General features: G+C 49.0%; 1 protein-coding gene across 10 annotated transcripts in view; it reads left to right on the forward strand.

Annotated features, from left to right (window-relative positions):
- Positions 1-13,806, forward strand: part of SORCS3 (sortilin related VPS10 domain containing receptor 3) — a 522,792-nt gene extending 508,986 nt beyond the window's left edge. For all 10 annotated transcript variants that reach the window (XM_039481980.1, XM_039481984.1, XM_039481985.1 and 7 more), the window contains 4 exons: positions 1,095-1,194; positions 5,704-5,809; positions 12,854-13,014; positions 13,687-13,806. In XM_039481980.1, the coding sequence (XP_039337914.1) occupies positions 1,095-1,194; positions 5,704-5,809; positions 12,854-13,014; positions 13,687-13,751 (432 nt within the window). In that variant the 3' untranslated portion in view covers positions 13,752-13,806. The remainder of the gene's footprint in view (positions 1-1,094; positions 1,195-5,703; positions 5,810-12,853; positions 13,015-13,686) is intronic.
- The last annotated feature ends 1,564 nt before the right edge of the window (positions 13,807-15,370 follow it).

Consider the following 15,370-nt stretch of genomic DNA (forward strand, 5'->3'; position numbering starts at 1 on the left):
CACCAGGCTGCTAAAGCTTTCACGCCAGGATTACTAAGTGATTAAATCAGCTCTACAAAAGCACACAGAGTGAAATGCTGCAGGAGAAAGCGGCTTAGCTCTGGCTAGTATTCTCCGGTGCACCACTGGTGTACGGGATAAACAGCACAAGCTTCGTGGGGGGCGTCCCACAGCTCACTTGCTCGCTCTGTGGCAACTAGGCATTAAGAAACTTGGGGGACCACAGAGAATCTTTAGAAGCTCTTGTTACCTGCTGAGCAAAGTCATCCCCTTGAGATGACAGTAGCCGATTGAAAGCCAGCAAGGTCAGTCTCTTAAGTGTGTAGTCAGTGTGCCTAAGGGATGCATGAAGGCGTGTTTGGAAAGCCATGTGTGGGGATCCTCCTGACTTCAGCTGAATTTTATCCTAGAGGGTAGGGCCACATGCATTGCTGCAGAGATCTCGGGTTTCTGTGAGTTCTGCTTCCATTGCAACACAATGATCTGGGCGCTGTGAAACCGCCATGCAAAGGTCACCGCAGCATGCTGGGCTAACAGCCCACAAGGAGCCTGCACTCCAAGGCCCCCCATCATTTGAGCAGAGGGAATGGGTTGGGAGTTAAACGGCCTTCAGGACTAGATCCCACCCCTACTTTAACAGGAGCTGCAGGGCCTGGAAACAAGGGGGAAAGGAGAGGCTCCAGGCTGGCCCACTGGTCTAATGACCCATGGTCTGATCCAACCTCCATTGAGCTCAATTAGAAGGTTCCCAAAGGATTTTCTTCCTACCCAAGTCTAGCTTTCTTGTGATATATAGGAGGGCAGATTTGATGATCTGGAGTTCCCTTCTGGTCTTAAACTCTGGGGCTCTATGGTTCTTCGTTTCCCTTCCAGTAAAAACATCATAGCACACACCTGGGGTCTTAAAATTCCACTTTTCCTGCCAGGAGAATCACATGGAACAGCACTGAGTTCCTGCAAATGCCCCCCGCCACTCTCCCTGCTGCGGGATGGGTTAAGTTTTAGCCTTCAGAGACTGCATGCGTCCCAAGAGGTTCTGTGGTGCTGATACTGTTGTCCATTTTGACCCCACGTATCTCTGATTGGTTCACCAGGTTGTTGAACTCCTCTTTAATGCTCTCAACCAGAACCTGGTCCAGTTTGAGCTGAAGCCTGGCGTCGAAGTCATCGCGTACGTCACTCAGTTGACGTTAGGTAAGTGTGGAGTCCCACGTAAGTTGTGCTTCCCCTGTTACTTCTCACAGGAGCAGGGACACAGACCAGCACACTACTGGCATATAAATAGATGGACACTGGGGAAAGAGGAGAGTCATTCAGGCTGTGGCAGAGGGAGGATGGAGGTTGGCAACTGCATCCAAACGCCATCCCAGAATTTTAGGAGGAGCTCCCACTGTGAGCAAAAGAACCCAACCAAAACTGGGTGGTACTGGCACTGCTGCTTGATACGTGGATTGGTTGAGCTAGGTTCTCTGTTTCCTAAAGCAAGGGTATGCTCCCCATTACCCGGCCTTCTCCCTCCCCGCACGGGACCCTCCACTAGCCAGTCAGCACTGAAGAAGGGCCAGATCCACACCGATTGGCTCCAGGTTGGGGCTCGAATTGTCAGAGAGTTTGGGCTGCTGTGATGTGGGATCACGGGTTCAGGCCCACGTTTAATCAGAACCTCCAAAGAACTTCCCCTTTGTAATGTTTAACCCCCCTCCTTTAACTTGTTTCCTTCCTCAAAGCTTCCCACAATAAGCCGATACCTTCCCAGCCAAGGAGGGGCTAGATCAACAGAACTCTCCCTCCTTGGCCGGAAGTGTGTTCGCTTAAGCTTTGAGGGGGGGAGATGGTTTAAAGGAGAGGCATAAAACGTTGGAAGGGGAATGTTCTTCAGAGGTGCCCAACTAGCTTCAGAACTTGCTTCCACCAGCCCAACCCTCTCCCGTGACTCTAGGTAGCTCAGCTAAAGAAGAGAAAGAGCTGATTAAACCTCGCGTTAGGCAAATGACTTGGTTAGGCGTTTGCTCCATTCCCTGAAGAAACCCCACACTGTGATAAGAAGCTGCTGGGGCTCTGGGAATGGTTCCCTGGTCTTCGTGGTTAGACCCTGAATTTAACCTTCTGCAGGTGGTTCGCTGGCCCTTAGCTTCCAATCTGACAACAGAGCATCTGCCCACCCTCAGTTCTTGACGCATGTAAACCATTTACATTGGCCAGGGAAACAGTGTACTCCAGTAGATAGAACGGAGGCCTGAGGTCCTCCTGGGCTGTAATCTTAGCTCTGTCACAGACTCTCTGCACAACCATGGGCAGGTCACCTTGGCCAAAACTTTTGCACCCCTAACTGGACACCCTTCAGATCTGATTTCCAGAAGCACTCAACATCCACAACTTCAATCATAGCCAATGGGAGATGGGGTGCTCTGTGCTTCTGAAAATCAACGCCAAGGTATCTTCAGTAGGGGGCCCAAAATCTGAGACATGCAAAGTCTGCTGCTGCTTTTTAAAATGTGAGGTAGTTGCTCTGTGCCTCAGTTTACCCACTTATAAAAATACCATAATTGTGAGGCTTAGTTAATTAATGCATTAATATCTGGAAAGTGTTTTGAGACACTCAGGTGAAAGATCTTTTATAAGGCCCTGATCCAGAGCCCAGGGAAATCAGAGGCAGCATTTACATTGACTTCCATGGGCATTGGATCAAGCCCTTATTGCTAATTAGACGTGGGGGCACTGGGGTGGGGGAGAGAGACCAAGCCACTCAAGAATAGCCCGTAGTCTCTGTGATTAGGGGCACTCGTGTAGGGTGTGAGAGATTCAGGTTCCAGTCCCTGCTCTGCTTGATTCAGACCAGGGACATCAACCTGGGGCTCCCATGCCCAGGATGAGTGCTCTAACAGCTGGAGTCTCTCTCTTTGTCTTTGTCCAGAAATTCCATCCTGGACCTGAGAAACCTTCCCAATGGAAGTTCCATCGAGGCTGATACAGTCACATGAAAAGTTTAGATTTCAATAAATCATCATTTTCCAACAAGAAAACACTTCCCCCCAAAATTCCCAGCCAGTTCTATCCTCGCTATAACAGTCCTATACAGGAAGCTGCTGCTCTTTCAATGAGCATGGAATGTAGGAGAGGGAAATCTCGGCATCTGGCAGAGGAACACTTGCCCTGAGAGTGACCCATCTCTACAAATTAGCCCTCATTAAGATTAAGCACTGGCTATCCATCTCCATCTTCACACTACATCAGAACGCGTCCCCTCCAACCTCGGCAGCCATGCAGCCCACCCTGACACGGTGCTCTTAGTGAGAGATGAAAAGCCGGAGAGCTTTTAGCTTTTGCTCTTGCTGACCATCTCTTGCAAGTACCTGGTCAGGTCCGACGTGCAATATCTCAATGGGGTTTCTGGTTCCCGTTGAGTTTGTCCCATAGAATAATGAGATTCACATTCCTCATTCATGAAACGTTCAGAGAGCCAACAACTAGCTTAGACCATGGCTTGTGACCTCTCTCCCACCTGCTGCCTTTGCTCAGGCCATAGGTGGCCGTGGGCAGCCGGACACTGGTTAATTTAAGTCGTTGAGATTGCTTTTATTCGGAAGCAAATTCCTTCTCGGTGGTATAAACATAAGGCTCCACACCAACAAAAAGCCCCTCTCAGACTGTTCCCTCTGGGGGAGACCCTGATGGTCAGGGGTGGACAGCCGGTTAGAATTAATGTGTCAGATCTGTACCCAGATCCCCAAGTTCAGGATTCAGTATTTGTTATAGATACTGCAACTGAAAAATTCAGCTCCAGGTGAAGATTCTGCACAGTCTTCCAGCCTCCCACAATCTAGGGCCGTTTGGGTCTGAGCTTTTGCTTCAGGTCCCTCCCTTTACCGCGTTTAGATTCAGGAGCTCCAGCCCTTTTCCAGGAATGAGAGTCTGAGCCAAGCTTTCCGCAGGCTGGGTGCTTCCGTGAAAGTCAGAGGGAGTTCTGAGAACAGGATGCCGGCAGTATCAGCCCCTTCGATTGTAAGAATCGGGGCAGGGACCATGAGTGGCTTGGTCCCTGTAGACACCTCCATGTCTGCGGTGCTATATAAGCAATGGAGAGTTGTAATAATTAACCCGGATCAAATGTTCTTTGCAGGTCCAGGAAAGTTCAGCTGCTACTTAAAATCATTTGCAAGAAGCTAAGTGCTGGGATTAAACTCAGGAGTTCTTAGTTCTCAGTCCCAGTCTTGCACACTGACCACTAAGCCATGAGAATTCTGCCCCAGACAAGCTGTGGGAGCAAATACCCACGCAAGGCACTACATACACTCTATTAGAAACCACCCAAACCATATCAATACAGGTGCAAACTGCTGTGGAATTTAGGAAGCAGTAGGAGGCTGTTTGGTTGGAGGGGTTTTGCTTTGGGCTCATCTCCAGCATAAGCTAACAAAATAACATCTCAGCACCAGTTTTATAGAATCACCCTTCAAAACCTTTATGCCTCTGCTCCAGCCCCAGTGAAAGCTTCAAACGAGACAGCCCGAAGAGTTAACATGGGAGCAGTTAGTTTGTTTGAGCACAGCCTGCTTTTGCCTTGTTATCAGGAGCTGTTACAGGGCAGCGCCAGCTCAAATAGGAGCTTCTCTTTCGAAGCAGGGGAATTGATTTGTCTCATACCAGCTGGCTTTGCTCAAACAGCATGTCCCATGCAGCAGAGATAGGAAAGCAGACGCTGCAAAGAGAGAAGCAGGTTCGGCTGCCTGGTGCTGTCAAGGCCAATTCCCCACTCTGGCACTTCGAGTGCAGAAGGTGGGGCCTGCAAGGACTCTAAAAATTAATACTGGCCACTCCAGGCTGCTATTAAACTCCCAAGGTTATAGCTTCTCTCTGACCGTGGATGGGTAGATGCTTCCACCACCCAAATGCAAAACCCCTTGGAACTCAGGAAGGCGCACTTGGGAATTCCTTCCTGTGTGGTACCCTCAAGCCCTTTCACCCTCCCCGCCCCCTGGGGAAGAGCTGAGAAAGGAAAACAAAGAAATCAGCTGTTACCACCAGCCAATTAAAAAACAACATGTGCACAAACCTCTTAGGACACCAAAAATCCAATCCTGTTCTTAAAAAAGGTAAATATGATTAAAAACAAAAAGAAGGAAAATACGTCTGGATCTTAGGCTTTTACTAGATTTAGAACTCCCACTTACAAAAATTAAACATGGAGAATAACTTTCTTGAGAACCAGCTTAAAGGTGACAAGCAAAACAAAAGCATTTGGGTTAGCACAGAGGAGTCCACTAGCCATAAGAAATAAACCTAATCACGTCTTCCTACACATTTTCTAATCTACTTGCATAGCTGGGTTTCCAAATAAGCACTCTCTAGGTATGATTCTGATGATTTTCATACCTGGCCTTCAGCTTCTCACAGCATAACTGCTGCCCTGTTCCCTCTTCCCCGGAGAACAACAACAGACACAAAGGGAAAGTTTTTGTCCAGTTTTAAAAAGTTCTAGCCTCTTTTGGCCAGGTGCCCACTCCCTTCCTTTACCTGCGGACTTTTTAACCCTTTACAGATAAGGCAAGTAGAGAACAGCTCCTAACAGGGATTTCACAGCTAACTGGCTGGCTGGGTGTCCAGAAAAGGGAGCTCCCTCCCGCCCCCTTCAGTTATCACAGGTGCCCAGACCCCCCTGGTTAATGGCTTCCCAATATAATTGTCTGCCCTTTCTCTTTGCAGCGCCGCTCGTGGACTCCAGCACCGGGCACAGCAGTTCGGCGATGTTGATGTTGTTGTCTGTGGTCTTTGTCGGCTTGGCTGTTTTTTTAATCTACAAATTTAAAAGGTATGTTGAGAAGCTATCCAGGGAGGCAGCTGTTTCCAGGGAAGCCTGGCAAAGGGATGCTGAAAATCCGGCGTTTAGAGCGGGAGAGCTTTGCTCCTTGGTATGGGGGCTCTACGATTGAATGGTAGGTGGGATTTGGGGCCAGAACCTCCTTTGACCTGTATAGTTCCCTTGTTTTCTGTGGAGCTGTGTCAGTTTCCATCAGCTGGAAATCCAGCCTCTTGGCTTCCATGCAGCTACCCTGATTTACATCAGCTGAGTATGTGATCCACTGCATTCAGTGGTGCTCCACCTGTTTACCTCAGCTGAGAAGCTAGCCCTTGGTTTAGACTGATTTAGGATTCTCAGTAATGTAATTACCCTCCCCTAGCCAAAAAGATGAAATGTGCTTGTCTGCAAGGGCTGTGCCAGACGCTGGACTTGCTGCCACATTTCCAGTAGGCCAGGCAGTCGAAGGTACTGCCAAGTGGACAATGACTTACCCGGGTACAAGGTGCACATACAGCACATCCAAAATATGGCCGCCCATTAGGATTGCAGACCTGCAGTGTTCTGCTGTGTTTGGACAGCTGGGACCTAGTGACGTTTTCTTATCTTAGCGATGATGGACAATGATTTACATAACGGGGGGTGGAAGGACAGAGGATAACCTGAGGTTTTCCCAGCTCCCTTCTGCACTGCTCTGCACTTTGCATTGGTGCTCACACATACAAAAAGCAAGAGTAAAGCAAACATCTCCCAAGGGCGTAGCGTTTTACAGCCGCTTTGCACAGGTGGAGACACAGGAGAATCAGGCCTTTGATATTTGTTTCCTGTTGCTGCCTGGTCCCAGGAGATGAGCTTTGTCTCCACGTGTTGCTCACCACAGTTAATCTCTGTATTCAGCCTGAATGCAATGTCGCCCCTCCCCTGCTGAGTGCTAGCATTAGAATGCAGCAGCCCTCCATTGAGCAGGGTGCACATGACGTTGTGGGAGCCAGTGTTAATCACCTTCTGTCACTTCCACATCACGTCTGTCCCGCTCTCAGATCAACAGATGACATTTTTTCCCACGTAACTCACTGTGAATGCTCATTAGGACCTGAAAAATCAAGCTGTGTCTTGCATCAGCACTGGAGACGGGCTTGAACCAGGACCCGAGTTTGAACAGCCCTCGGTGTAGAGGGCCCCGGGGGATGTTCAAAATCCAAATTCAGCGGATCATTCGGTATCCGTAGATATCATGGAACCTGCCACCATCTCCCACAGCTGTCGTGACCCAACAGGGAGCTTGTCTGTGTCTGACACGCAGAGAACAGATACTTCCATGTTAAGTGCGAAGGTGCCGGAACCAGACTTTAATATAAACCCCCCGTTCCCGAGCAGCAGTCAGGACATGCATTGTGTTCATTATACTGTGCTGTCTCGAGTTATCAAAGAAAACTATGGGGCAAGTGTGATTTGTTTGCTGAATGGCTGCCTAATGGGGATGCGTTTTAGGCTTATGGAGCTTCTTAGGGTAATCTTTGCACCCAGTAAGGTTCCTGCCGTGTTAAATATGCTGCATGCCCAGATCCAGCCCTGCAGCTGTTTGTACTGTACTGGAACTACAGATTGGATCTGATTTGTTGATTCCAGGCATGAATACGTTTTAAGCTTCTAACTCCCAGAGCAGAGCCTTTCTCTCTGACGCTTCTTCGGCACCATGTAAGGTTGTGCCTTCTAAGGCATTACTGGGTTGTAGCCAGGCTGGGGTCTCGAGAGTGGAAAGCGGTCACTCAGAGGGGCCTGGACTATATGCTCCAGATTGAAATCAATATCGTTGTCCTTATAAAAAGGAACGGCCGCTCGTTTCTGAGCTTTTTAAATTGAAATTGACTGGCACCGTCGCTGAAGGGCTTGATCCAAAGCCCACTGAAGTCAATGGGAATCGAGTGCTCTGATCCCTACGTCCATTGAAGTGAGTGGGGAAGCTTCCATTGATTTCAGGAGAGTAGGATCAAGCCCTTAGTGCCCAGGTTTTTCCTCTGCTCAGATGCAGCGTTTCAGTCTCCTACGCTTGTCAAGTCGATGGCACAAAGCCACTTCACTGTTACTCTCTGCTCCCGCGCTGTGCTGAAATGCAGCTTGCCAACGGAGTGCCAGCCCTGCTCCTGTGCATGGGATGCTATTCCAGGGACAGGAGGTGCAGTGAGATGACACCTCTGTCCTAGAATGTGGGGACCAGAGGCTGGACTTCTATCGAACCTTCCTCTCGGAGTGATGCAAAATCCCAAATCTTTCCTCCCCTGCCTGTGGCCCCACAGGAGGCTTTCTGATCGAGTTGTGTTTGGGGCTTGGTAAAAGGGGAGCGGGCTAGTAAAGAGGAGTCAGTCTCGGGGGCCGGAGGACCCCTGGGAGAAAAATAGTTGGTGCTCAGCACCCACCTGCCAGTTGGCTGTTTGGTGGGTCCCACCGATCAGCTGTTCAGCGGCGGGGGGGAGGCGCTGGGAGGAGGGGGTGGAGCAAGGGCAGGAAGAGGTGGGCAGGGCCTGCGGGAAAAGGGGTGGAGTGGGCCTGGGACCTTGAGGTGGAGCAGGTGTGGAGCACCCACCTGGGAAGAAGAAAGTTGGCACCTGTGCAAAGAGGTACCAGGCAGCTTGGCAAAGGGGGCCACATTCCAGTGTGCGCAGAAAGATAACCCCAATGCCACAGCATCCGTGGCATCCTAAATGCACCCTCTCTGAACCTGGCCACCCCCCTGAAAAGTGCTCCCCACCTTATATGCCCTCCCCACCTCCCCAGGCGGGATCATTACACAGGTGCCTGGTATGACTTTGCTGTGCCCCAGGGGTGGGGAACCCAGACCCTACACTCTCTCCAGAGATGTGGGGCTGGACAGGTCTGAGCTGTAGCACCGCACTGTGGTTAAATCAGAGCTTGTTAAATGGGTGCTGGGACTACATTATTAGCTGCTTTGTCCAAACCAGCACACGCCACTGCAAATGACAAAGGTTGGGGTGAAATCCGGAACCCCGAGTGCTGGGTAACGGAGCAGAAAACACGCTCAAACCCCAAGCCCACTGCCTCTTTGGCTTAGAAATTAAAGCGTGCAGCAGCTGTCGACGGAGAAATGGGCGTAAAGTAAACGCTCGTCTCCCACTTCCTCCGAGCTGTCGGTCCATCGGCAGTGTGTACTTTTATGATTAGCTAGAATTACTGTCTGAATACCAAGCTTCTGTTTAGAGAAGGGGGGAGCATGTGGCTGCATGAATTTTTAATTCTGCAGATTTATAGAATTGGCACACCGCTGGCTTCCACGCAGCCTCCTTATTATGAGTCCGTAAGTAATAGACTCAGCAGATACGTTAGAGATCCCTGCTGCAACCTGTTGGAACCCTGGCTGTGAAAGGAGTGTGTGTATGTGGAGGGGATCAGAGAATCATAGGACTGGAAGGGACCTCAGGAGATCATCTAGTCTAGATCCCTGCACTCATGGCAGGACTGATTATTATCTAGACCATCCCTGACAGGTGTTTGTCTAACCTGCTCTTAAAATCTCCAATGATGGAGATTCCAAACCTCCCTTGGCAATTTATTCCAGTGCTTAACCACCCTGATGGTTAGGAAGTTTTTCCTAATGTCCAACCTAAACCTCCCTTGCTGCAATTTAAGCCCGTTGCTTCTTGTTCTATCCTCAGAGGTTAAGGGGAATAATTTTTCTCCCTCCTCCTGGTAACAATCTTGTATGTAGGTGAAAACTGTTATCATTGCCCCTCTCAGTCTTCTCTTCTCCAGAGTAAACTAACCCAATGTTTTCAATCCTCCTTCAGAGGTCATGTTTTCTAGACCTTTAATCATTTTTGTTGCTCTTCTCTGGACTTTCTCCAATTTGTCCACGTCTTTCCTGAAATGTGGCTCCCAGAACTGGACACAATACTCCAGTTGAGGCCGCATCAGCGCATAATTATTACTTCTCGTGTCTTGCTTACAACACTCCTGCCAATACATCTCAGACGGATGTTTGCTTTTTTTGCAACAGCATCACACTGTTGACTCATATTTAGCTTGTGATCCACTATGAGCCCCAGATCCCTTTCCGCACTGTTCCCTCCTAGGCAGTCATTTCCCATTTTGTATGTGTGCAACTGATTGTTCCTTCCTAAGTGAAGTACTTTACATTAGTCCTTATTGAATTTCATCCTATTTACTTCAGACCATTTCTCCACTTTGTCTAGATCATTTTGAATTTTAATCCTATCCTCCAAAGCACTTGCAACACCTCCCAGCTTGGTATCATTGGCAAACTTTATAACTGTACTCTCTATGCCATTATCTAAATCATTGATGAAGATCTTGAACAGAACTGGATCCAGAACGGATCCCTGCGGGACCCCATTCATTATGCCCTCCCAGCATGATTGTGAACCACTGATAACTACTCTCTGGGAAGGGTTTTCCAACCAGTTATGCACCCACCTTATAGTAGCTCCATCTAGGTTGCATTTCCGTTTATGAGACGGTCATGCGAGACAGTATCAAAAGTTTTACTAAAGTCAAGATATACCACATCTACTGCTTCCCCCCATCCACAAGGTTTGTTTCCCTGTCAGAGAAAGCTATCGGGTTGGTTTGACAGGATTTGTTCTTGACAGATCCATGCTGACCCTTACTTATCACCTTATTATCTTCTAGGTGAAACCGATTGCTTCATTATTTGATCCATTATCTTTCCGGGTACTGAAGTTAAAGTGACTGGTCTGCGATTCCCTTTCTTATAGATTGGCACTGGATTTGCGCCTTTGGGGGACTCTGAGGGCAGATGTGTGATGGGGGTTGTTTGTGTGCGTGGATTTGTTTCCTCTCTGGTTCCCAGCGGCAGCTGGAGGCTTTGTTCCACGCAGCAGCAGAGAACTCTTTTACACACAGCCACCCCGCTCACAATTTAAGATGGTAACTTTCCTACTGCTGCTTCCTTTGAAAACAGAGCTGAGATTCCCTGCAGCTACAGGCTCATCTGGAGTGTTCTGGGCCCTTTGATCCTAACTGGAGTTTTCCTGTTCACTCTCAAACCTTGATTGGACTGTTCCGGCCCTTTCAGACTCTGGTTCCCTTCACCCGACGGATAGAGCCTTCTCCTACCCCTTATCCATTGCTGGAGAGTTTTGCACCGTCTTCCTGATGTACTCTTCCCCTCCATTCCTTGCTGGACTTGTTTTCACCTTACACCTGGTTGGGTCTATTCTATTCTTCTCCTTCCCATTTACCCTGCTTGGTTCATTCTTTGTCCATTATTATTGGCAAAAATTCTTGGGTATAGTTGGTGGCTGTTGTTTTATTCTCCAGCTGTCACTGGTGGTGGCGGTGGGAATCTCTGGCCTGTATTGGTTGGGAAAGCAGCCTCCAGAATACGAATGGAATGTAAGCAGGGCTGTTTACCTGAGTCTGCAGACAGCCTACACTAATAGCTCCCAGGTGTGAGCCTCCCAGTCATCTCCGCAAGGGGTGGACACCAAAGCCTCGTGGTGAGCATTGGCCTGTAAGCACCGTTAACTCTTTTGCTGCTGATCAAGGCATGCAGTTTACAATCACAGAACTGCGATGTGTGGACTTTGCTGTAGAATAGAGACGCGTTTTACATTTTTAAGTGATAGCCTCATGAGCCGAAGCTCACCTTTCCCTGCCAGGTGTTCAGTGAGCCCTGTTCCTTAGCAGTGCATACTCAGGCTGAGCAGGTGGCTGCACTTAGCAGAGGCTGCTCTTTTTCTCCCAAAAGAGATGGGGAAAGAGAGTGTGAGGGGCTTGGTCAACACTTGTAGATGCGGCTACATCGACAGAAGAGTACCACTAGTGAAAACCCTCCTGTTGGTGTAAGCTGTGTCTACTCTGCAGGGCTGTGCCAAATCTCCATAGTGAAGAAATACCCTGAGAGAGGGAGAGAGCATGGGGATTCAGGAGGAGAACATTAACACTTTTCACTGCTCCTGAACATGACACATATATCCTGATGTCTGTTGATAACAAAGAAATATCAAGTTAACATGACAGCACGGGAGATTTGGAGCCGGAATCTCACTGGTGTAAATCAGCACAGATCTAGTGAGGTCAATAGGGCCGAGCCAATTTACACCCGAGAGGATCTGACTCTTTGGCAGCAAAGAAGCTAACATCCAGAGGTGGCCCTTGACAGAGCTTCCTTTGAAGCCAACATCTGTTGCTCTGCCTTATGCCTGGAGTGGCACAAATGGGGTCATTTCAGAGGGGTGGGTTATCTAAAAGCCAGCTTCCGGGAGGGGACTACACACAAACCCCGCTAACAAGCTCTGGGATGCAAACACTGTTCCTATTGGTCTGAAATGGCCAGCTCATCTACTCTTCAGGCAGGTCACTTATTTCTCCACACATCCCCGTTCCTCACCTGCAAACAGAGGGTAATAAAACCGTTCTTCTGCCTTTTCCCTGTCTTATCAATTCTGATTAGTAGCTCTTTGGGGCAAGGACCATTTCTTACTATATGTATGTGCAACACCTAGCAATGGAGCTTGGTGGAAGCATCCAAGTGCTACCAGAATCCAAAGGATGATAATTCATTGGTCAATCACTAAAGAGCCAACATACTCTCCATACGATGTCGCATCCTGCTAGGTGCTAAACACCCCTGAGAGGTGCTGGGTGCGTTTAACTCCTATGGGAATCAGTGGGCGTTTCCTTGGCAGCTTGAAGGATCTGGCTCCGTGACTCCAGCATGCTTTCCCTAGGCATAGAATAGTTCATAGCCACAGTGTCTTGGTTACCACGCCATGGGGGTTATTCCTGGTTTGGGCAGGGATGGTGTCCCTAGCCTCTGTTTGCCAGAAGCTGGGAATGAGCGACAGGGGATGGATCACTTGATGATTCCCTGTTCTGTTCATTCCCTCTGGGTCACCTGGCATCGGCCACTGTCAGAAGACAGGATACTGGGCTAGATGGACCTTTGGGCCGACCCAGTATGGCCGTTCTTATGGTTTAATTGCTCTAATGAACTCAGTTCTGCAATGCCAAAGATCACCACCTAAAAAATGCCTCTTGCTTCCCTTTCCCGGGCAGGAAAATCCCGTGGGTTAACATCTACGCTCAAGTCCAGCACGACAAGGAACAGGAGATGATTGGTTCCGTCAGCCAAAGCGAAAGTGCCCCCAAGATCGCGCTGAGTGAGTTCACTGACCCTGAGGAGCTAATGGAGAAAGAACTGGATACACGGGTTATAGGTAAGGCACGACTGCCTCTTGGCGAGCAGTGATCAACCTGGAGAGCACGCTGGCCCTGGAGAGTTGCAGAATCCAGGTCACCAGGGTTCAGGAAACCAAATGGACAATGGCCTGGGTAGCAAAGGCACCTCAGGGTGTGAATGGGAAGGGACACCTCGCTGCGGGGGTTTCGTATTCACGTGCACAGAGTTGAACTGATGGCCACATCTCGGGTCAGGAAGAAGTTCCCCTCCAGAGCGGGGAGCTTAGGTTATGTTGCACTTTCCTCTGTTCTCGGCCTTTTCCATACTGGGATTCCCCCTTCCCCGCTAGCCGGGACCCCACTGCCATTTGGCGATGTGTGATGGCTTGGTGGGGAGGGGTGTTGTGAGCCTCCCCCATGTGTGTGATCTGGACTCCCATGATGTTGGGGTGGGGGATTCAGCCCAAGGCTGGGAACCCTTGAGCAAGCCCAGTTAGGTTCAGGTGGGTGTATCCCATGTGATCAGTTTCCTACTATTGCAAGAAGTGTGGGGTACATCTCCCCACCAGCCACCGAATTCTCTCCCTAGGCTCGGGACTGTGTCCTGCTGCACTGTGGCTCATCTGTACCCATTGCCCGTGGGCAAGAGGCGACAGACTGGGCCGTTTCCTGACCTACCCTGACCCTTTTCTCCCTCTTGTCTTCTGCAGGAAGCATCTCAACAATTGCTAACAGCGAAAGCACAAAGGAAATCCCCAACTGCACTAGTGTTTAATAGCGAGAATCCACTTGGTCTACAGCATTTCTGGCTTTTTATTTGTAATTATTATTATTATTGTTATAATTATTATTATTAAAAAAAGAAAATGATGCATCATTATCATCATTTGGGGGCGGGGCTGGGAAGAGGTGTTTTGTTTACCAGGGCCACATTCATAAACAGCAGGTAGATGTTTAGCATTTGGAAAATTCCCATTGGTTAAACATAACGATTGTAGGCCAAGACTACGGGGCTAAGGGATTTGAGTGCCTGGTTTGTGTTAAAATGACTGGGAATCACGTGTCTAAATCTCCTAGGTGGATCTGAACGCCTCAGCTAAACTACTTCAGGCAAACGATCCACTTCCCGCCTCCACGCTCCGCAGTAAATCAACAGCCTAAGACACGGGAGTTGACTCTGCAACGTGCGGAGTGCCCTCAGCTCCCAATGACTTGCAGGTCTTAGCCGGATCAGGCCCACTCAATTGACTCTCCTTGTCCTTTGATGGGGAAACAAACCGAGTGATGTTAACCATTTGGGCTCTGAAGCTGGCGAGGGGGGGTGCACAAGTTTATGAATGAGGCTCCAACCTGTGCATGTGACTGGTGAGGATACCGATGGCATACTGTAGATAATTCCAGTGTAAATAACTTTTTATTTCTTGGGAAACAATTTAATGTTTAGTAAAAGAAAAGTTTAAAAAAAAAAAACCCACCCCCACACAAACACACCAACCAGCCCACCAAGGACCCCATGTGAGTTCTTGCGTGACACATGGGTTCTGAATATATTCCAGTTGTCTGTCGTATTTAACTCTTGCATCTCTATGTTCCACGGTGGTTTTTCTTTTTGCATAACAGGAAGGATTTTTTTTAGGGGGAGAATGATTTTAAGAGGCGGGAACAAGGATTTCATAACACGCTTTAACAATGCGCAGTGGTTTTTCACCCCAGTTCTACGCTAAGCCACTGCCCGTGGACTTCCAGTGCAGAATCTGGTGTCACAGGGTAGAGAACATGACGGAAGTGAGGAGAAAGGATCTTGATCTCAATGATGGGCAAACCTCATAGTAGTTGGGTTTGAACAGGCTTCTGAAAGCCTGGCCTGATCCTACAACCCCTGCTCGCAATAGGCCAGATTCTGATATCCTTATTCGCACTGAGAAGTACCTTTGAGTAGTCTCTCTGAAGTCACGCTCCGGAGGCCAGAGCACTTCCACGTGAGTAAAGGTATCGGAATGTGGCCTGATGCAATACTGCGTGTAATTAGGGACTGTTTGGGGGAATAAAGGTTGCAGCAGAGCTGAATCTACATTTTCTCCAAACCTCTTGAGTCTGCAAAACTGAGCTGGGGTTCTCCTAGAAAGAGGCTTCCTTACCAGGCTTCCAGGGCAGCTGCTTGCAGGCCTGGCTGGAAATGCTGCATGAACAACTTTTGATGGTTGGTGCTGCCTGGTCAAACTATGGCATGAGGAAAGGCAGCATGAAAACGGGTTCAGAGGATGGGAAGTTCTCTGCAGGTTTTAGAGCCTTCTGAGCTCTTTGGTTCCGGTTCCGAACTGGGAGAGCGTTCCGAGTGGGAGGAAATGGGGAAGATGCTAAAAATGAGCCCAGTCCTGCCAGGGCCCAAAGGGA

This window comes from Mauremys reevesii, linkage group 7 (assembly GCF_016161935.1).
Source record: "Mauremys reevesii isolate NIE-2019 linkage group 7, ASM1616193v1, whole genome shotgun sequence".
In the NCBI taxonomy this organism is placed as follows: Eukaryota; Metazoa; Chordata; order Testudines; family Geoemydidae; genus Mauremys; species Mauremys reevesii.